Here is a 22,699-nt window from a genome sequence, read left to right as displayed (position 1 = left end):
GTTTACCATGTAGGGGCAAGTGGGAGAGGAAATGGTGAAAGCTGAGGTGCACAAAAGTGAGGCGCCTGAGGAAACAAAAACATGTATGCAGTGGAAAACATGTCATGCATTATTAATTATTCCTCTGTGCAGTAACATATAGTCAATCTAGCATGCGCTTAACATCAGTGAGGAGAAGTACACCGTCTAATGTATTCACCATAACATAATGTGTCATTAAATGCGGTGCGAGAGCCAGTGAGAAGCGCACTAGTGTAGTCTTGTGTTTCATCGATGACCCTGACAATCCCAAAGGACATTGGTAGCCTGGGGGCCTGTCTGTCTCTATTTAAACCAGTCTAACAGTGCCTTGTTTAGAAATGAGAGACTTCAGCTTGCCAAGACAGTGTAGACACCCCCAATTAAGATGTAATGCATTGCAATTTTATTGCACATTTCATTGTAGGATGCATCCACATTCAGCAATTTATGAAAGAAAATATCCTGAGTCGGCCATAACATTGAACACTTTCTCAACAGTTTCTCTGCAATAATCATCACAAATGTGATATTTCAACACTGATACACAACTCACCTCCTGCTTTTATAAGAAAGATTCAGAGTATAAACAGGAGCACTTTAATTTCATGTTCCACTACACGCCACCTGAGCGCACAGTTTCATCATAGCACATTTCTCTATGTTAAGTCTGACAGAAAAATGGAGGACAGAAATCAAAGACAAAGAATCATAACGAAAAAATGGGCTGAGGACAGATTGTCACAGTGAATCAGTGAGGAGTCAGGAAGAAGGTGGCAGGGCGCAAGAAGGAGAGTCGTCCTCATGAAGAACCTTAGTCAGAGTCCACAGGCTTCAGTGCATGTCAGAGGTGTGTCCTCTATCATGAATGTACCAGGGTCTGATCTTTTAGATGAACAACTGGAGTGATAGCTGTAATCCGCCATGCTGTCCCAAAGGAAAAAGCCAAAAAGCCATGAAGCTCACAGGCCAGAGGTAAAGATTGTACATGTTTTTTTGTACAGCATGTTTCTTCCTGGTAGTCAAAGCTGCACAACTGATCTCACTGTTTAAATATATTCAACAAATTGTTATATTCTTATATATTTTTCTAAAGGGTGACCTAAACCACTGAGTGTTGATGCCAGTGTTTAAGGACTTTATGCACATCCTCTAATGGTCACTAGATGCTGCCTTGAAGAGATCTTACACCGCATTGAATTCAATGAAAAAAAAAAAAAAATCCAACTTCTCTCTTTGTATGAATAGGCCAACATTTGAGCAAATACACTTATTTTATTAATTGCTGAGAGTTAGATTGGAGATGGATTCTTTATTGTCAAGACAGAGTTCCAGCTCATAATCCCCCCCCCAAAAGTGGAAATTTTCATTTTAATATTTCTGTTTGTTTCAGATTCATACAACATGTCAATTAAGGTGGGCGGCACGGTGATGCAGTGGTTAGCACTGTTGCCTCATAGCAAGAGGGTTCCAGGTTCGAATTCCGGTCTGAGCCCTTCTATGTGGAGTTTGCATGTGATCTGGGAGTTAAATAACACAGTTAAAAATGATTTCAGCTTCTTTTACTACTAAAATCATTTGTAGTAAATCACTGCCAACTGTAAGCCTACAAAATCAATTACTACCTCTGAGCAGTGACTGCAGCAGCAGGAGCTTCTTGCTGTTTGCCCTTGCATGCACGACTTACTATCTTAGCTTGGCAGCTGACACTTTGCCAGAGTGGATGTGCTGAGAGGTGTATTAGAAGTGATAATGAAGAACACACTTCCAGTTGAGAATGAGGCAATTAAAGTGGGGTGTAAACAGCAGAGGGAGGACTGAGTGTGACTTCTCTCCTGAGGGAATCCTCCACCATCTCTCACACCTGAAAGGTCTGTGGAGAACGCTTGCTCTGATGAGGATTCTTGATGACAGTTAGCGACAGGAGGATGTAACACAGTGGCACGGGGCAGCAAGATAACAGCCAGGAGACTGAAGCTGCACTGAATGGCCTACATTTGACATGGTTCACACCTGCATAGCCCTGCACACTTTTAAGCTTTATATTTTATAAATGATAGCTGTTTTCACAGGTCACTGTGTGACAAGTAAGCTGAACTTCATGTGTAAAATTGGTGGACTGCCTTTTTGAAATATTAAAACAAAAATTCTATGAAGGCTAATTTAATCTGGGAGCAACCTGGTAGCCTGAGGGGTTGAAACTCTGACTGTGGAATTGCAACGTTCCCAGTCCGTCAAGCTAGGAACTGTTGCTTTATTTCCTCCCTAGTATCTGGCAGATCTCCACTATACACAAAACTGACCAACAAACACTGGATTAACACAAAAGTAAGATAATCTGGCAAAAAAGTCAAGGTTGCAAATAGGAATCATTTGGAATGTTCCTAACAGCTAAGTTGCTAACAGTTAAACAGCAAACCACTCAGACAAAACTGAACATAATTTAACCTATAAGGTTCAAGATTAACCAAAAAGGTATATTCTAAGAGCCATTTCAAATCATTAATTGCAATCTTCACTAATATCTTAGACTTAACAGTTAGCAAACATTGTTAACATAACATTTCTGTGTATATTATGTGAATATGTATTTAAATATGTAGGCTACTGTGGTCATATCCCAAAACTAAAGTCACTGAGCGGCTGCATAGATGAGGTAATAACTGATGTAAGCAACACCATCACCCAGTACTGCCTGAGGGGTTGAGGGCCTAGTAGAGTCCAACAAAGTTCTACTTCCGCTTCTCGTCCTTGATACGACATTTCGCTAACCACTGATGTTCTTCAATGTGTTTCATGCAAGAATCCATAACCATTGGCCATAAATATCCATGCAGAAAGCATTTCAGCAATGCAGTGTTTGCCTAGTGTTGCAAAATAAATAAATGAATTGTGCGCCTTTTGACCAGCAATACTTGTACAAAGGTGACATTTATTGGACCAATATGGTATCCTGTACACCATACACTTAGCGCTAGAAATGGCTCCTACATGTGCATGAACAGAAAAGTAATTAGTTTTTTAAGCAACTTGTATGTCTGGTGCGAGAATGATGTAAATAATGTCTTTTTGCTTTAAATACTAAATGTGAAGCTGTGTGATCATATGATGGATTTTTCTTTACTGCTCTATTCGTTATGTGGAGCTTTTAAATGTTATTTAAACTTTGTCACAGAAAAGTAGCTAGAGTCTGAAAATCCATTCTTAAACTTGGAAACTACTCAAATTAAAAAGTAATAATAAATAAATAAATAAATCTGTGTCCAATTACTAGCTACTAGTAATTTTAATTGTCTTCTGCGGCACTTGCCCTGTTGTCTTGAATTAAATATGTTTGGGTCTGTATTTTTTTTTTTTTTACTCAGGCAGTCGTAGGTCACAGCGAAGGGGTCCATTATTGATGACGTCTGTGGTGATTTGGAAGATGTTTAAGCCGAAAGTTGAAAACCATTGTATTGTTGTTTAATATTAACATTTGTTTACAAATGCGAAGTGCGTACTACAAGCCCCAAAATGGTACAAACTACACATATACCAAATTGAAAGGTGAGTTTTTCGTTCATTTCTCGGCTTTTAACAAAGCGACATGTTCGTTAGCCTCAAGTAGCCTGTTCAAAGGGACGTCCAAGCTGTAATTAGCCAGTGACTGCCAATCGCTTTGAAAGTTCTGTTATTTTAAGGTTGACTTTGTTAATGATAGTATTTATTACAAGTAAGACTTAATTTGTAATGGCCTGTTGCTCTGTTGGTTCTTTGGGCATAGTCGCCTTACAATGATTTACACAGCAACCACGTTGTGACAACAAAATCACACTCTCAGTTTTGGTTATAAGCTGTGATTAAGTGCTCGCTGCCGCTCACTCTGCAATGTAGCCTAGCAGTAACTGTTTGTGTAAAGTTAGCCAATAGCATATTGGCAGGGAATGACTGAGAGTAGGGTCGTTTGTAGAAATGTGTTGTTTGGTGTATGATGTACTTAATACATTTAAATTTTGAGTCCCGTGGGTTATTGAAGAGCTTTAAATCCATGCTCTGAGACCGACAATGTTGCTAGCATGTGAGGCTTACAATTGCCATGTATTAGCTATGCTGCATATAGTTATAGCTGGTATCGTGAGATGACATGTCAGTGGCTGCACCTTTAAAGCAACTAACTAACGTTAGATAGCAGATATTAGTACTTGTGCTTTCTTTCACTCTGATAATTTTGAGAAAACCATCTGCTTCTGACTTTATGTTCTCAGCATCAGGTCTGACTAAAGCAGACTCCTCAAGCTCAGCCATGCCTCAAAAACTCCAAAAGAGTGCCCAGACATCTCACTACATTGAGCTGGGAGGTTATCAGTATTGGCCTGTGCTGGTGCCTCGAGGTATCAGGCTATACACCTATGAACAGATCCCAGTGTTCCTGAGGGAGAACCCTTACATCACTGATGGATACAGAGCGTACCTTCCCTCCAGACTGTGCATCAAAAGGTGAGAAGCAGAGAACAGGGATCAGCAGGATTTCAATGCAGAAGACAAAGATGTACTGAATAGAGAATCAAATGCAGCTCCGGGGCTGCATAATGATTATGAGCAATCATGTTGTTTGTTGTGATTAGTAGTAATTAGCAGTACATTATTATTTATAGTTATTTTATTATTTCTCTTGGCAGAAGTCAACTCCAGAGGTTGGGACAGGATTGTTTTAAATTGGCTGTTGCATATTGCAAGTGCTTTATTGCATTTTTAATTAACATTTTTGTCTCCTCAGATCATATTAAAAATGCTAAACACTTTTATAATAAGTGATTAATGACAGTGCAGGAAAACATATTCTTTTCTCTGTGGCCACAGTGACTTTTGGGCCAGATGAATTTTGCTTCTTTGAATTAACAGAAGTTACAGTCAGTTATAGCTAATGTATAACTAATGACAGTCTATCTATTCATACATCATGAAGATGTTTGAATTTAAATACTGGAGTCTGTGTGGTTAAGATTACTGACCTCAGTCTGTAGCAAAAGATGATTCCTTAAAGAGAATGACATATTTTTATTTGAGTGATAGTTTTAAAGTTCTTAAATTATCTGTGCAGCCTCTTCATTCTGTCCAATGAGACAGTGAATATTTGGAGCCATCTGTTGGGCTTCCTGCTCTTCTTCTGTGTCGGGGTGTACAACATGGCCTCGGTCCTGCCGGCCATCGGCGCCTCCAGAGAGGACTACGTCATCTACTCCATCGGACTCTTCTGCTTCCAGGTACAGGACTAAGCTTTCCAGTTTACCTAAAACCATGACAGCTGGTAGCTGTCTGGTCAGGATGTCACCTAACATTTTGATTAGTTGGTGGGTTGTCGGATCTGTTAGTTGGCTGATATTATAGTAAAGCTGTGCTGTGGATAAGATTAAAGATGGAATCTATAATGTTGTTTCAATTCACACTGTTAATAAATCCCTCTCTAATTGTGGACTATTTTAAAATGCAAACGCCAACTCAGTATTAATCCCTCTCATCAGTCAGCAATTCTCGAATACTGATCATCTTGTTGGGTCATACCTGTTAACATAACTCTACCAATAAAGCAATGCATAAAGAACATTGGCGTCACGGAGCCAGTAGTGTCACGTTATATTGATAGTTGAGCTTTTCCCAAAGTTGTAGTGGATTCAACACAAGCTTAATCTTTGATGTCATTATGTTTAATATATATTACCTTTGGTGTGCAGCGTAACTCATTACAGATTGTTTGTTTCTTAGTAGTGTATTTGTCTACTGACAAAACATGAGCTCATACATGGTCACTTTAGGATACCAGATTTGTTGTTTAGTTAATAAAGAAAAATAAGGATTAATTCCAAGTAGTTTATTCCAGGTCAGGGCTCATTTTATGTTATCTAATAAATCCCAGGCTCAGTTACAACAAGGTTCCTCCTTGTGTTGAGCAATGTGGTAATTTCAAATTAGCCAAATGTCTTGGAAACTGACTATGTGGCAATTGCATGGTGTTACCTTAATCTGAGTGGCTACAGAAGGACATCAGAGCTTATCCAAAATATTAGCTGTTATTATCAACAAATGAAAAATAATCAGTCCAGCAGTTGGCTGTACTAGACTTGACAACCAGAGTCTTCAAGTCCAATTAAAAAACAAATATGAATCTATTTAAAAAAGCAATGAATTTTGAGATGAAATGGTTAAGACACCTCTCGTTAAATCATAAATATTTTTCTGCTTGTTATCTTGATGTGTGTATCACATCCTTTGCTGTTGTCATTCCCGACTCTCCCCTTGCTGACTGCTCTGGATCCTTCCATCTTCAGCTGTGTATGCTGTGTTCCGTGGGTTATCACCTTTTCTGCTGCCACCGCTCAGAGAAAACCAGCCGCCGCTGGATGGCGCTGGACTATGCAGGGGTTTCCATCGGCATCTTGGGCTGCTACGTTCCTGGAGTCTTCTACACCTTCTACTGCAATAACGTAAGTTCATCTTCAGCCTTCAATTCATGTCTGTGATTCACTCTTCGTTGCTCACTGTACTTCCACTGAGGACAGTCTTGTATCATATGCAGTCTGCAAGCACAAACACTGCATATCTGCATTGTGATTTGAATCTGCTTCAAAATTTAAAGGGTTCTTCAGTGGCCTATGCTATACCCTTCCTCTAAGTTTCATGAAATTCACTTTAGTAGTTTTTCCAAACGAACAAACCAACGAACTGGACCAAAAGCCTCCATGGTTGAGGTAATTATTAAGCATGAAAAATTGAGGTACCACCCAAAATAAACAGTAATCAAGGAAAGGAAGTGGAATAATTAAATACGTGTTTCATTTCGATTTAACTTGTTGATTTGTCTTGTCCACTGAATTATCATCAGCATTTCCTTAAAGATTGGTGACACTGATTGATCAGAAATGCAGTTCAGCTGTTCATCTGAGCTTCCCGAACGTGTCACTGTGTTTTTGTCTGTCAGAAGTTTTGCAAAAATGATTCAATACTCAGTTGTGGATTCAGCAAACAGTATTACAAAATTTATAAGGCTTTAAATTCATAAGCAATTCAAAGTTAGACATGCTGGACAGATTAGTCACTTGCTTTGTCATATGAGCCCTTATCTCTTCGTGCAGGACATCACAGTCTTGCTCTACAACTGCATCCAGACCTTTGGATTAAATCCGTAAAAATGGCAAAATGTAAAAAGCTGCCTTCGAATCCTCTGTTACTCAATTATGCTTTGGCTCACTTTAATTGTAAATGTCCCTTTCTCCTTGTGCAATGTAGTTCACCAACAACAAGCTGCTCCACTGTTTCATATACTGTTTCTTCATGTCGAGTACAGGGGAATCCCTGTTATCCGCTCCACTTCGGGACTCCTTTTTTTGTTTTCCTGACACCTTCATGATGTCAGAAAAACTGCAATGCTAACTCTTGCTTTCTTTTGAAAATTTTTACCACTACTTTGGTACCAATAGCAATACAATACTGTTTTTGATACCTTACTTACTTATTTATGTAGGAAAACATTTGTTTACAAATTCTGATGTAACAAAAAAGAAGCCAAAGTTCTGAAATGTTACATTTTGTCTGAACACAAACGATAAAATTAGGTTGACCACCAGTCTTACGTTGTGTGCCTGTTTTTCGGTAAGTTGGACACTGTGGTAGCTGTTGTTGATGCAAGTAGAAGTCAACATTTTTTCAGGATGGTTAAAAACATTTTAATTTCTAAGAGTGATTTTAGTAATTCGCAACAGCCTTTACTGCTGCATTGGTCTCATCTATGCTTGTTTACCTTTTCCTGTTGCTTCTTTACTTGGACATAGTGAAGCAGCTTCCAAGGCTGCGCAGGCAGATCACATTGATTATGTGAAGCTCTAACTGGCCAATTCTTTGTCTGCATCAGGAGGAAGATTTGTTGCTTATGTCGCTGGCTTGTGTTACTCACACCACCTTCATGCACATTGTAGAAGATGTAAATATGTTGGTGTGAGCTTCACTGCACGTATCACTGCTTTAACGTGTAACCACAGTCCTCTCTGGAGATTTTGAGCTCAAATCCGCGGCCTGTAATTGAATAAAGCTGAAGTGGAGCCCACAGTCTGGCTGTGCTGATTGACTCATTGTTCCTGGTGAATAAGCAACACGACACCTTTGCTGTGCTCGCCGTTTGGAAAACAGCCTCTGATGACACAAGCCTGTTCAGTTCCTTATTCCAGCCGCCCACAACCATGTTATTTTTTTTCCTCTCCTAGTTGCTTCTCTTTTCATTATTTTTTTCTTTTTTTTTTCTTTTTTTTTTTTTTTTACTCCTGAAGTAGTTGGCTGTGCTCCTTACTGTTCGCTTTCCCCCGCATATTGGAAACGCTGGGTTATTTTGCCCCCAGAACGCAGCTGAAATCTGCTCCAGCCCAAACCAGATGGCTGCGTTCACGGAGCGGTCCGTCACTCCTGTTCCCCACCATATGACGTTCGCAAGTCTGGGAGCTGTCTCAGTGAAGGCCCCCCACCCCCCCACCCCAGTCCTTGCCAAGACCAAGGCTCCGCTTCTGGGTGGCTCCACTCCTATGGCAAGCCAAGTCTCTAAAGGAAAACTGATTTTTATATTTAGCCATTCAAACTCTTGTTCGTCAGAGTGTTTTAGAAATGCAGATTTGGAGGAGAGAACATGGTGTCTGTTAGGAGAAGAGCTTAAAAAAATTGGCTGGAGCCGAGCGGGGCCTTGTTCCTGGTGCAAATTTATTCACTGTGAAATTCAGCAGGACTCGTTACATGAGGACGTGTGACTGGACGGAGGCCTACATCCACACAAATGGACAGAAGGGACTGAGACAAGGCTGTCCAGACTGTGCACAGTTACTTATAGAAGTTTAACTAACAGTGAGGATTGTAGGTTTGTTAAAAAAAAAAACACAGTTGGAGACTGTTTTTAGCACATGTATAGATCTTCACTGTTATATCATCACATAAAATTAGCCCATAGATGAAATATATAGACAGACTGAAAATGACAAACAGACCCTCAAGAGATTTGGATTTCAGAAAGTATTTTATAGCCTCTGTTTTATTTTTCCAGTTAATTAGAGTAGAAATAATGTTCATCGAAAATTCACATAGAACAATTTTTTTCTTCCCTGACCAACTGGATAGGTTTGTGTTGCGTTTTCCTCCGGAGACCCTGCAATGTCTTGAAATGTACTGACTGACTGCACAGGAAACATGAAAACATAGTGAGAATCATCAATGTGTGTGTTTTGACCTTTGACCTTTCTGTCTCTGCAGTACTGGCGGCAGGTGTACCTGGTGACGGTCCTGGCCATGATCCTGGCTGTCTTCTTCGCGCAGATCCACCCTCATTACCTCAGCAAGCAGTGGAAGCAACTACGCTCACTCATCTTCTGCTCGGTGGCTGGATACGGGCTCATCCCCACTGTCCACTGGATCTGCATCACCGGAGGCTTCTCGTCAGAGCTCGTCCAGGTGAGCACGCTCACTCATGTCACAGCAAGTGGAATATTCACTGCTTCCTGTTTCCTTCCGTTTTTGAGTGTTTAAATTTGATGCTGAACTGTGTTGACCTTCATTATTTTAACCAGGCTGAAATTATTTGTTATAGAGGAAAAACATATGGAATAGTTTCAAAAAAGGTGAAGAATAATACTTTTGTATGCTTTACCACGGTGAAAAGTAACAACACTGTTAAGATAGTTCTCTAGTTCAACATGCTTTGTTCGTTGTCTGTTGTCTGTTTTCAGCTGTCTTTGACTTCATCACGGTGGTCTTTTTTTTTTTTGCTGTCTCAATGCTTATGAACTGCTTTTCTTTCAACGTTTTCTTCTCAAATTTCTCATAGGTAGCTCAGTGACTCATGCCTATAATTTGACTCACACAACATTATGCTGAGCCATGCTTTTCTAAGAAATGTTGTTGCACACAGCCATCAGTTGATAATTCTGTGAGCCTGTTTTGAGCTCTTGCTGTTTTGAAGCTGCTGTTCAGTTTCGTCCCCACGTCGGTTAAATAGAAAGTTCTTCCCTTCAGGCTTTTGTTCCTCGAGTCCTGGGGATGTACCTCATTGCTGCTTTGGCTCTCATTTTCCACGTTTCCAAAGTTCCTGAACGCTACTTCCCAGGTGAGATCACTTTTTAATCTTCTTGGTTGTCCAGAATGTTTTTCCTTCCGTCACTCTGTACTCTATACTTTTAATTTGCAATGATCAGAACTTAAGCAACTTACAGTTCCACAGTTTAAAGATCAGAAAATTATCAGTGTTATAATACTATCAGTGGAATGCTCAAAGGGCTCAAGCCTGTAGTTTTATTTATGTCGGGATCTGTGTCTCTGAGTTTGTCTGTTTTTGTTTTTTTCACATTTCAAGCATCTTTTCTGATCATTTCTGATTCCAAATCAGAGATGATCTTTCATCGTGTGTCTGCAACTGTGGTTTTATTTCCTGCACTTGTGTGTTGTTGCTGCAGGTCAGCTGAACTACATGGGCTCCAGTCACCAGGTGTGGCACCTGCTGCTGGTGCTGATGTTTTACTGGTGGCACCAGTCGTCAGGCTTCATCATGGCCTACAGACATAGCCAGCCCTGCCCTGACGCCCCCCAGCACGTCTAGGACGCTGCTCTGCACGCTGGGGTCCCCCACTCCGTTAAACTGTAAGCAGCACTGTTGCTTAACTTCACTTTAAAGCGTTAAGAAGATACTTCAGATTTCTCCTTGCTGTCTGTCGTGGCACAGACTTTACCTTTATGAAGAGCAACGCTTCAAAGTTACAGCAAATCGTGTTTTATTTTCTGATTAGTTCAGTTGCGCTCTGCGTCGTGACTATGGTGATGTCCACATATGTTAATGAAACTGGAAGCAAAAACTCTTTCCAAATATTAAAGTCTTTAACTTTGACAGGACAGAAGGACATAAGACCTTCAGTTGTTTTCTAGACTGTGTAAAATTAAGTAAAACCATTACAGAAAATGGAACAACACATGTTGGTCAGTATCAATGAAGTATTGAGGTTTGATACTCGGGCAGTTATGTCTTTTTATTTGTTAATTCTCTCATTGTTAAAACCATTTTCTTCCTGTCTTGATGTGGCTGAATGACTGCAGCGTATTCCAGCATGCACAGGTGGAAAGCAGGGAGACACAATGGACAAGCCTTCAGTCCATCTCAGCGTCACCACAGACAGACACATTCGTGCCTACAAGTGTCTTCAGTCCAACTTACCTGTGAGTCTGTCTAAACAGAATCGACCTGCGATCTCCAGTATGTGAGGCGACACGTATCGAGTTTAAATTCTTAAGATGAAACAGGACCTCTTGACTGTTGGAAGGCAGCCACTCACAGTGGATTTTTTACCACATTTTCAAACTATAAAATTTGCAGTATTTAAAGGCAACTGTACTGCATTCAGATTTAAATAACTCTAAAAACAGCTTTTATCACAGATGTAGCAAAATAGCAAACCCATCTCATCAAGGTTGGCAAGTTTAGACAAGTAGTCCTTGTTTATAAGAGACTGTGCATTTTTGTGCCTGTTAATGAAATATCCTGTGGCTCTGTAGTAAAGGTTGGTGACATGTGGTTACTCTAAATACAGGTACCACATAGAACTCGTGAACTGCAGATATGGTAGTACCTGATGCTCTGGCGATAAATGTTTTCCATGTGTGTGTCAGGCTGAACTGCGTCTTTGTAGAAAACTTATCGCATCACTGCACTCAACAATCGATTTCTTCTACATGTGGAAATTTTTAAATGTTGATTACTGTCAAGTTAAAATTAAACTGAAATTGGGACATTTTTGTTTTCACTAATTCAAACATTGAAATAAAATTTTAAAACCTGTACCGTTGGTATTCATTGCAGTTCATGTTGCAGCTGCAGCTTTGACTATACTACTGTGCTTTTTCTCTCGTGGTTAAAAGGGAGCTACATTTAACTGCCTGAACTGCTGAGAGGGTCTTTCACTGTGAGTAAACTCTGTGTTTTAGGATACAATAACCCACAGTACTTTTTCTCCAACTCGTTTAGGGTGATGTGCAATGTTATAAATATGTTCATTCCAAAATGCAACATATCTGTGTTGGAAAGGAATCTCAACTGCTCTGCTCAAAAAATACCCCCCCTCCACCACCACCAAAAAATAAAAAAAAAGAGTTTTGAATTTTCTCAGATGATACTGTTTTAAGCCAGACTCTTAATGCATGGCCCATTAGCATCACTGAATTACAGCAGATGTCCAATTCAGTGTCTCATTTTGGAATGAACATTATTTGTTTTCTGTGTGTAACGTTTTTAAGTTTTAGATTATCTGACAGATTCTATTTGTTGTTCTGTATTTAACTTATTCATTATGAACCTGTTCTATATTCTGTAATAGTTTCTCTAAAACATTTTGTTTGATAAGCTCTCAGAGACATCAACTGTGTGTCTCAGACTCATTTTGTAGCAGCTGAAATTTTGTATCTTGACTTTTCATACCTGAGCAGTCAAACTGCTGAACTTGACTTTAAATAAACTTAACTATGTTTAAAAAAACAGCTTTAAGTTCCACTTAACAGCATCCTCCTCAAGCTACACTGAAATGACTCTTTTTATTGTGTCAAACAGCAGTATAGCATGATAAATACAAGACTCACCCTTGTGGGGTGGGGGTGGAAATTAGTTGTATCAAATGGGTCCAGTGGTGAAAACACAGTAACCTGCGGGTTTAAGTCAAAGAAATGTGCCAATGGTTGTGTAGGTAAATGCAGTGCTTAAGGCTGTCGATGTGGACCAAATGGAGAACAAGTCCATGGAAGAACCCAGCTCTGAAAAGTGCGTTCATGAAAACAAACGAACTAACTTCATTTTTCCATTATGAATAATATGGCAATTCACATTCTTAGGTGGAAAGAACCGTGTTAAAGAGCAACTCTAGTAATATTCTGTATTGTTCTTGTAAACAAATAACACAAAAAGACCAAATGCTATAATGAACTTATCCTGCTGACAGGTATTGAGCGACGGACTTACAATTTTTTTTGTTCTTTTTATGGAATTTGTTGACAAGAACAAAATATAAGGAATTCTGCCATCCTCATCATTTAAATGATGGTGCAAATTCCATTTATTTTGAATCATGAATCATGTTTAAAATGCTATGAAATAAAATCTAGTGTTAGAAGCGTGTCCGTTGATGAGAAAATATAGCAGTACAGTTTGCACATTTCTGTAGGGGGTCAATGTTCTTAAAATGCAAACCCTCTGATCTAATGTGGCTTTGTGTTTTATTTCTTCCTCATTTCTAACAGAATGTGAGCTGGAATTTAATGCAATAGAAAATTAACAGTACTTACAAAGAAGTTTACTGTTTAAAAAAAGGAAAACAGTTAAGAGCCTAAATTTAAACCTGGTCCAATTAACAAATCAAACTTTTTAAGGAAGTACATTAAAATTCTATCCCCTCTAGTATTCAAAGTGTGGCGCAACACGAATGATAGCCACATTTGGCTGCGTAAAGACTACTGTGAAATTATGCATAGAGAAAGGTCTAATAAGGACAAAACAAAGTGGTTAAGGTCAACTCCCAAATGATTCCACCGACATGAAAGGCCAACACAGGCCGACTGTGTCGTGGTTTCCGAGGTACTGTGCAGCAAGGCAGAGCCCAGCTCAGGTAAGGCTTTGTGGTGCTAAAAGAACATATTGGTAGATTGGAAGGTAGGCCATAGAGCGTTTTGCAGCAAGTGAAGCGGTCGAACATCAAGCTTATAGTCACAGTACAATTTCGAGTGGGTTTTACATTTCTCCCAGGTCAAACGTCTATAGAAGCGTTGAGATGCAGCATTAAAGGCTTCTCAGCAAACAGGTACAGCTGAAAGATATGTCATCACTCGCACTCCACAGGATTAAGGGGTATTAAAATGGAAAGAAAAAAAAAGAGAGAGAGAGAGAGTTAGGGCATTGTTGTTGTTGTCTTGTTTCATGATTGGTTCCAAGCCAAGAAAAGCTCAAGGATTATTTAACAGCAACTGGCAGTGTGGGAAGAGGGAGAAAAAAAAGAAAGAAAAAAAAAAGTCACTGCTTTGAGGGAAAAGGTGCGGCTCCGAACGGGTCAAGCTCGCCTGGTTGTGAGGGTGGTGGCGGTGGCTGCTGCTGCTGCTGCTGCTGACGTCCACTGTGGATGACCATTTCTGTGAAGGGCACCGCCCCAAAATCATCCATGATCCTGCCTTCTTCAAGAGCACCATGAAGAGAACCAGTCCAGGACTTACCATTGGCTGTACCCATGTCCCCCTTGCTGTCACTGTGTCCTTGAAACTGGCCATGCCAGCTACCATCCTGAGGATGGAAAGGTTTGGCTCCAAAGGGATCTAAAAGGGCCTCATCTACTGGTAGAGAAGCTCCTTTGTCTTTCCCTTCAGCCATGGTTATATCAACACTGATGTTCTCTTTAGAGTCTGAGGTGCTGAGGAACTCATTGCTGCTCTGTGAGTCTCTCCTGCCAACTTTCTTGTGTCTGCGGACCCGCTCTGGTGTGCGGTAAGTTGGCTTGTTGGTCTTGCGGCCTCCAGTCGGTGTACCGTGGTGGCGTTTGCCGTTGCTGCCGCCTGCTGTGGCCTCCTGCTTGGTTTTTCTCTGGCGTGATGACAGTTTCTGGAGGCTGCGCTGTTTCAACCTCTGTTGCTGAGGGCTGGTCGACTCCTCAAAAGACGTGTGGAAGATATCTTCTGCACTTCTAGAGGTGGTGGGCAGCGGTTCGCTCGGGCCTGGGTGGAAGGGAGAGAAGCCGAAAATGTCAATGCCCTCAGGCGAAATGGGCGGCGTCTGTCCCATGGGGACATCACTGCCACTCTTGCCTGACTTGGAGAGGTTCCTGTTGAATGGGGCTTTGGTAAAAACATCGAACTCATCCACAGCTTTCTGGTCATGGCTGACTTGCCTGAAAGGCGCTTTGGCAAAAATGTCTGTGCTTTCCAGAGGCCCGACAGGCGTGGCTCCTCCAAGGAAAGGAACAGCACCAAAAACATCCACAGCATCGACAGCTGGAGCAGCTCTCACTCTGCTGGGCGACTCAGGAGGGGTGATCAGAGTCATGCCGGAATCCTTCTGAGGACTCCTCCTGGTAGCAGCTGAAACTGCTTTGACAGCCAAAAGTTTCTTTGAGCGGCTCTTGGCCCTGCTGGGATCGAAGTCCGAGTCAGAACTGTGCTTGTCTTCATCCTCCTCTCCTTCTTCTTCAGAGTCCATCAGCAGAGGCCTCTGTCCTAAATTCTCTGGCTCAGTGTCTTCACCGTGTTCACTGTTCAGGCCTTCCTCCTCCTCTGGCTCTTCATCCTCGCTGCTTTTAGGTGAAGGAGGATCGGACTCAAAGTCGCTGTCAGACTCCTCACCTGGTCTGCAGTTGCTCTTTTTGCCTGGTTTGTGCTCCTTGACGGCTGTCAGCTGCAGACCCTCTGCAGTGGTTGAGATGGGGTGGGGGGCGCTGACTTCCTCATTGGTCTGCTCAATCTTCATCACGTCTGCACCTGCAGAAACAAGACACAAATGCAAGAGTTAAAGAATTAGCCAACTCTCTGACATTTTTTTTAATATCCTCTTGAATATTCTCTGGAATTTCAAGTTATAAGCTCAGAGCTTTTAAGTTTGATATTTGAAATAACAAGATGAGTGATGGAGGGAGAATCTTGATGCCAGGACAAATACTCATTCCTAAATAACATTTCTTCGTCCCCTTTGACCTCAGTCCTATACATTACTGAAATCAGGATTACTTGGCTTACATTTGTGAGCCCATAAATACAAATCAATACAAAATAGAAATCACAAAACACAATATGTTCTAAAAGCTGCTATGACTTCTGCGCTCCGACCCTGCAATAAGAAGAGCAGGCTTAGAGGCAGAAGAAATGAGACGGTCAGCTTCTCAAGATTTATGATGAAGTTGCTTAGAAATTTAAGTCTCTTAGTTAAAGGGTTAAGCTGTCAGTCACCTCTTTTAGACTTAAAAAAAAAAAAAACCAAAGCTTTGTTCTGCAAGTACTACTCCTTACTTTTGCATTTCTATAAATTCTCATGCATATTTGGCATTTGCTGAAAACTTTGTTCCTTGTGTAAATTTATTTCCAAGAGATTTGCGAGAGAATGACAACTTAGAAATTAGCCTAATTAGCAAGTGGACAGTCTCCAATTATATTGAAAATAAAGTGAGCCATACACAATGAGCCAATTTATTGTTCCCTATTAGTGGAAGCTCTACATAAGAAAGCAGAAAAAGGACCCCCTGCTGTGAACATGAAAATGGAAACCTCTCCACGTCTTCAACCATCCAAACTGGCAGGGCGTGATGGCAGATTAGCCAAAAGCTTTGCTTTTGATAAATGAAACAAGATAGTAATGAAAGATGAAAAGTCTCTGGAATAAAACATTAATGTAGAAAACATGAGGTGCTGTGCATCTGTTCACTCCACCCAACCTGACCCAGATTATGACTTGTAAACATGTGCACCTCAGAGAGAAACAATCTCACACCATCTCACATCTTTAATCATGAGACAAGATGACAGACTGACGCGCAGATTTGTTTTGTCCATGTTCCTTTGGGTGAAAGCTGAAAGATTACATGCTGCGTCTGATCTCTTAAAGATACAAATAAGTGGTGAAAACACACGTGATTGTTCTCTTGTCTGATGGAACTCAAAATCTATTGGAAATGTCTCACAGCAGGCAGGAGCTTAGAGGAGCTCTTCCCTCGTGCAACAATTACTAGCAAACCTATATTGATTTGATGAAGCTGTTGGGGAGCAAACATTTACAAGACTGAGTAACTCTGAAGTTACTGAAACAAAAGTTTAATTTTATTACATGACAGTCTTATTCACAGTAAAATGTTAACAATGTAGAGGACTTCTTAAACTACCAGGAGGCTAAGGTGCCGCTCGGAATGATGAATTACGATACAAGCTGAATTAATAAGCAAGTTTATCAACATAATTAGAAAATGAATTATCATTAAGCCAGCAGAAAATGCCCAGAAAATGTTACATCAGCTGTTTTTTCCCCTCTTATACCTGAATGTATCAGTCTGAGTGTCAGATTGAAGAAGCTGTTTGATGATGACTCTTTGAGAAGTTTTTTGGGGACTTTTCATCGAGACAACAATAAAGGAAACAAGTTTCCTTGTCACAGCCACACTGAATGCAAAAGATGCTTCTGCTTGAACAAACTGTTCTACATTTTCCTCACTTCAGTTTCTGTCACTGGCATTATGATGCACTGGATTTTTATGATTTTCTTGAAACAACATTGTAGGGAAATCACATAATAAGGCTTTAAAATGAGATTAACTTGTTCTTACTTGAACACTGAGGATAATGGTTTAACAGTTACACAATAAGCTGTAAAAGTGTAACCCCAGTGAGAACTAATTTTAATAAGGGCAGTTTATGTATTAAAAGACTGAGACAGTTCATTGTCCTAGCTTTTTACAAACTGAATCCCTGTCCATTCAGGCCTGAATAACAGGATTAGAAGGATTAAAATATCAATGAATTATTGGCCTGTTTTGGGTTGGAATCACTGCAGAGGATTCACACTTAAACAGAAGTTTTGGTAAAGGAGAAAAATATTCTACCATTTCTATTTGTCATTCTACAATGCATCAAAAAACAGGGTCTGCTATTTTTACTGCAGTTCACTCATTTAAATGTCAATTAAATAACAGCTATAATGGATTAAAATTTGAAAATGTGAACTGTATTGATACTGCAGTATGAACATGAGGTGTACTATGACAGAGGACTACGAGCAGCTGACTTCTTTACCTTTTCAAGAAGACATTCTGAAGCTTCCTTCCTGCTACACGAATGAGCCCATCTCTGACTGTGTGTTACAAATTACACACCGATAAAATAACAAGGAAATTCAATCGAACGCAACTGGACTTAGTTATTCGTCTTTGAAGACGTTTCACCTCTCATCCAAGAGGCTTCATCAGTTCATGCTCGCTTGACTAGGCTGGGACTAGTCCAACTAGCTGGTGTGGAGACCCAGGTATTTAACCTCTGTGGAGGCGATCACATGGCCAGTGAGCACTGTTTTTGGTGCTGTGAAACGTCTTCAAAGACAAGTAAGTCCAGTTGCGTTCGATTGAATTTCCTTGAGATATCATGACCTGGATGAATGAGAATATTCACAGGCTTAATAAAATAACAGTCATAAAACCTGCAATACTGCACTTGCTTAAAAAAAAAATAAAAAAATTATAGTTTTAAAAAAAGTTTATAATATTTAAATGTATCACTATTTCACACTCAGGGCTGTGACATGAACGATGCAGGCCACGAGCCTCAAACATTATTCTGCTTATGTTTTAGTGTTACACAACCCTGCATATTAAGGACAAATCCTTTGTGCATTAATATCTAATTTGATCATTACCTTCCCTGTTGTACATTAAATTTCGAACAAAGACAGCCATTTAACAACAGGAACATCTTGCACATGGTGTAGAGGTGGAGATACTCTAAATTTTGCAAATACTATGAAGATCTATAAAGAAGGAACCAAAGTGAATATTGATTTTGAATGTTTTATTTTTTATTTAACATTCTATAAAGAAGTACATTCACACAGTATGGTACAGGATCTTTTACATAGTCTGTTGCAAAAACAAGATATGTATTAGACAATTTATTGATCTATAGGTTTTATGCTTACTGCAGGTAGCGATACCAGGAGCTGCTGATATCGAATATAACCAAAACTCAAGAGTTATGGCGTTGTTCAACACTTCTAATAAGAATGACTTAAAATAAAATGTTCCCAAAGTATTAGTGATCTATTCTGGGGCATCTAGCAGGATGTAAAGCTGACAAAAAAAGTAAGGAGGGAACCAGACCCTCGAGACAGAGAGGCAAAAGCACAAAAAAACTGCAAATGTAAACAATATAACAACATATTCAATATCTATATTTAGATTATCCCATGAATCCTGGGATAGCATTTCACATTTCCTTGCACTTTAAAAAAGAGAAAATAAAGTGCAGTTAATGGCTCTGGTCGTCCCTTTCACGTTTCTTTTTGGCTTTGATGGTTCACCTTTTCAAACTACAGATCCATCCACCAATACACATGAACAAGATGTTTCTGAGTATGGCTGTCTTACTCAATGAAAAATAAAAAAGCAAATAACACAAAATATGAACCCAAATAAAAGCAGGCGGTGATATGAGTGGAAATATGAAGTGGAAGAGAACCATCCAGTAACATTATCTGTTCTCCAACTTACCTTCACTTAAACACATAAATTACATTTCATTAGTTAATATATTTATAGAAAAACTGTGTATGATTCATGTGTGCATGGATGACTAAGATGAGTCACTTTTTCCACTTGCTGCTCTAAGTAGGAACAACAACAGCACAGTGAGGAATAACAAACATACAGCCCTTTAGGATTGTATGGATTAAAAGAAAAATCCAAATGATTTACCATTTTGACAAATATCAATAGCACACTCATCGAGCATTCCTCTCAGCACAACAATTTACATTTACACCACAGAACGTGCCATCATCCAGCTGCGTTTGACATAAAGAAAAAAAGACAGTCCAGGGTACCAAGTTGTGTCAGTTCTCGTAAAAGTCTCATTAAGCAAGAGCTACATTATGTGGGAATAACACTCTAACAGGGCAGAATAACCTATTCACCTGCCTCCAGTATTTGGCCAGCTAATAATACCTCCAACTGTTAGCTGGTTACCTGAAACACACCGACTCACCAGTGCCTGATTTCATTCACCTGCCAGCTGGTGATAATGTCTTTCCTTTATTTGAAATTACTGAATTGATGCAATTGTTCTGTAATCGCTGTGGAAAAATAAAATCTGTCAGCATTGTTGGTCAGCTAAATAAAGATGCCACACATTGGCACTTTGTATCTTGGACTGGAAACTGAAATACTTCCACTACAAAACCCTTAAAATTCTACACAAGTTCAATGCTTTAGAACAGAAATTAAAAGAGGAGCTGAATCAAGACGGGCCATTTAACTGATGTCATAATGTCTGTCACGGCTTGCATGTCAGCAGGTTGCCAATTGAAAACTGGGAGCTTGTCTTTAGAAGACTTGTAAAATGCGGTGTCATCTAGAACATGCATGACTCACAAGTCAGAAAATTTGCAGTTCTAACCAGATAGTGGTCAGAGGCAGAGCTGCTCTGGATTGGATGAGTTAACCCTTGGTCTGATCAAATCTTGGTTGAAATCAGTCAGACTGTACAATATAAGTTTTGATGCTATCTGATGTTAAGTGTCATGTGAATTGTAGTGCTACAATATAAATGAGATAAAAGTTTTCTCTGTCATCTTCAATCACATTTTGATTGGTATGTACACGTGGGTTGTAGCAGCAAAGAAAATTGACCCCCATTTTTCCAATAACTGTCAGTTATCATCTGAAAAAGTCCTAAATCCCACAAATATTTTATAGGCAAAAGCACAAAAGGTTAAACGATCTGAGACTAAAGCTCCTGTTACAGCAGCTCTGCCTCTGAGAAACTTCGATCACGAACATCAACAGCTGATCAAACACAGCAGTTGTAATGTCAGTCAAACTTCACCCAAAAAGTGAGAAAGGGACATGACAACAGAACGACTAATTAATGCTAATGAGAGGGTGTTTTAACACCTGGAACCTAAATAACCGACTGACACACCGTCATGGCACAAACACAGGAAGCTAAAAGGCTGGTCAAAAATTAGTTGCAAATTTTTTCATGCCAGCCCACAGGAAAAACACCCAGTCTCAAACAAGTGGGTTTATTCGACCTTTCTGGGTTTTAAATTCAATACCAAAGTCCCTTCAATCTGTTTCAGCTCTTTTTTGTTAATGCATTCAATCCAATTTCAACTCAAATAGAAAGTTATATTCATTAAGTAACGACAATAAAATGCCTACATTCAAGTGCTTGGAGGGTTATATTGCATCATTATCATTATCACTGTCTTATTCTACTCTATGCTGTAGCCACTGGACTTGCATTAAGCTTGCATGTTTAAGGACACGAGAAAAAAAACAAAAAAACCCCCAAAAAAAACCCCACTTGTCTCACTCTCCCTCTAGAAAAAAGTGTTTTAGCATCAATACTGTTCATCAGTAAATATAGTCTATGAGTTACAAACAGCATTTCTAAATTGCCTATCAAAACATAACCAATTCACATTTAAGGAGCCGGAAGAGTACAGAGGCACAGAAGCTTATTGCTGCCACCGATGTAATATATGTAGGAATACTACGCTTTGATATTCACACTGTTATACCGAGGCTATGACCTGTGTCGGGGTCAAATCACATGCAGTCTGACTGGTTAGTTGAGCCAAATGAGAACTATCAGGTAATGTTAAGGATGTCAACATTGGCCTCTGCAGTAAAGTGCACAGTCCACACAAGCACATTTGAGGCTTCGTCACAACGATAAAAGAAAGAAAAAAAAAATCTGCCATTTGTGAAGAATTTTTGCATTGCGTTTTCAATGGCCGAAGAGAGTAGATGGCATTTTAATGTAAACAAATGGCAAGAAGCCACAACTTTGGAAGTTCAAGTGTTCTTTTTTCCCCTCCAACTGGAGTTTATTAGTACCAGGGCTGAGCGATGTGTGGGTTACACTGGTACTCAACAGACACTGTGTACGTGAACAGCATCATCGTGTAAGCTTATTTTTTTGTTTTTTTACTAGATTAATTAAGAGTACCTATGAGGAATGTACTGAAAAAGGAGGGATGGGTTTGAGAGAGTTCTTTTGAGACAGTACAATACACCAGAACCGGCAGTCATTTTGCTGCACACAAAATCCGTTTATCACAAGCCTGTTTTCATGCAACTTAGGGCTACACCACCTGCAACAGGTTCAACAAAGGTAGAAACAGCAAGATACACTCAAAGAGGCCAACAGTCTGACACAAAGTCAGCCATCTGTAAGACCGCAACTACAATAAAGTGTTCAACACTGGCTGAATAAGGAACCTCATGAGGGGAAGTACAACTGGTGATCTAACACGTACAATTCTATTCTCAAATATTACAACTCCATCAAAATTCAACAGCACAAAGCAGCCATGAGAAATCAATAACTGCGTAAGTTGTAAGTATTAATTAGATGGCCTCTGCCTGTGTAAATGTTCTATTGTGTATATGATGGAATCTGGACATCACTCAGCCCTAATTAGTACCAGTCACATGTCAGAGTCTTTAAAGACAGGTTGTCACTTCAGCCTTGTTATGTTCATATTGCTTTTAGTGCCAATGGATCTACAGCAACCTCATCCAGCTGTGTTACTCGCTGAACACAGTGAGTTGGAAGTTTTTGCTTTTTATATGCACTGAAATAAAAATAATTGTAATTTTATGCAAAGCACCTCAGCATGAGTGTATACATGTTTAGCCTGCAAAGTGAGACCCCACTATATTAGTACCTTGCTCCAGTCATTTTGATCTAGGCAGGGAATGTAACCCCAAACCCTGGCAGTTAGCGCCTTGTTTCACCCAGTGAGCTATGGAGGAGACTAAAACACTTCTTCCAGCTAACATGCATAAAGGTTTGGTACAGCAGGGCAGTTAGAAAGCTCGGTATTAAAAGTCAGAACTGATTGTAGTGAATTCAAAAAGTGCTTTCTACTTCTCTGATGCACCTGCTATTCTTGCATACATTTTCC

At 39.8% G+C, this 22,699-nt stretch overlaps 2 protein-coding genes across 5 annotated transcripts in view; one reads left to right on the top strand and one right to left on the bottom strand.

The window, feature by feature from the left end:
* Window positions 1-3,394: 3,394 nt before the first annotated feature.
* paqr3a (progestin and adipoQ receptor family member IIIa) lies at window positions 3,395-12,159 on the top strand. 3 transcript variants are annotated; one of them, XM_046385901.1, is made up of 8 exons: window positions 3,395-3,564; window positions 4,269-4,494; window positions 5,099-5,261; window positions 6,324-6,479; window positions 9,280-9,477; window positions 10,039-10,129; window positions 10,476-10,659; window positions 11,092-12,159. In XM_046385901.1, the coding sequence occupies exons 1-7, from the start codon at window positions 3,504-3,506 to the stop codon at window positions 10,616-10,618; spliced, it is 1,038 nt and encodes a 345-aa protein (XP_046241857.1). In that variant the 5' UTR covers window positions 3,395-3,503; the 3' UTR covers window positions 10,619-10,659; window positions 11,092-12,159. The 3 variants fall into 3 exon arrangements, with proteins under 3 accessions (XP_046241857.1, XP_046241856.1, XP_046241855.1); XM_046385900.1 differs by having other exon boundaries at window positions 4,263-4,494; window positions 11,110-12,159; XM_046385899.1 differs by having other exon boundaries at window positions 4,263-4,494.
* A 419-nt stretch (window positions 12,160-12,578) lies between these two features.
* bmp2k (BMP2 inducible kinase) overlaps window positions 12,579-22,699 on the bottom strand; it is a 43,244-nt gene continuing 33,123 nt past the window's right edge. For both annotated transcript variants that reach the window (XM_046385896.1, XM_046385897.1), the window contains one exon: window positions 12,579-15,513. In XM_046385896.1, coding sequence (XP_046241852.1) covers window positions 14,063-15,513 — 1,451 coding nt within the window. In that variant the 3' untranslated portion in view covers window positions 12,579-14,062. The remainder of the gene's footprint in view (window positions 15,514-22,699) is intronic.

The sequence above is a fragment of the Scatophagus argus genome, chromosome 4 (assembly GCF_020382885.2).
Source record: "Scatophagus argus isolate fScaArg1 chromosome 4, fScaArg1.pri, whole genome shotgun sequence".
Taxonomy (NCBI): Eukaryota; Metazoa; Chordata; class Actinopteri; family Scatophagidae; genus Scatophagus; species Scatophagus argus.
This window is presented reverse-complemented; position numbering and strand designations above follow the sequence as displayed.

Bases quoted from the DNA above. Each gene is read 5' to 3' on its own strand.
- paqr3a (XM_046385900.1), top strand. From the start codon at position 3,504: ATGCGAAGTGCGTACTACAAGCCCCAAAATGGTACAAACTACACATAT. The intron at 4,495-5,098 runs GTGAGAAGCAGA...TTATCTGTGCAG, and splicing joins TCCAGACTGTGCATCAAAAG to CCTCTTCATTCTGTCCAATG. The intron at 10,130-10,475 runs GTGAGATCACTT...TTGTTGCTGCAG, and splicing joins TCCTGAACGCTACTTCCCAG to GTCAGCTGAACTACATGGGC.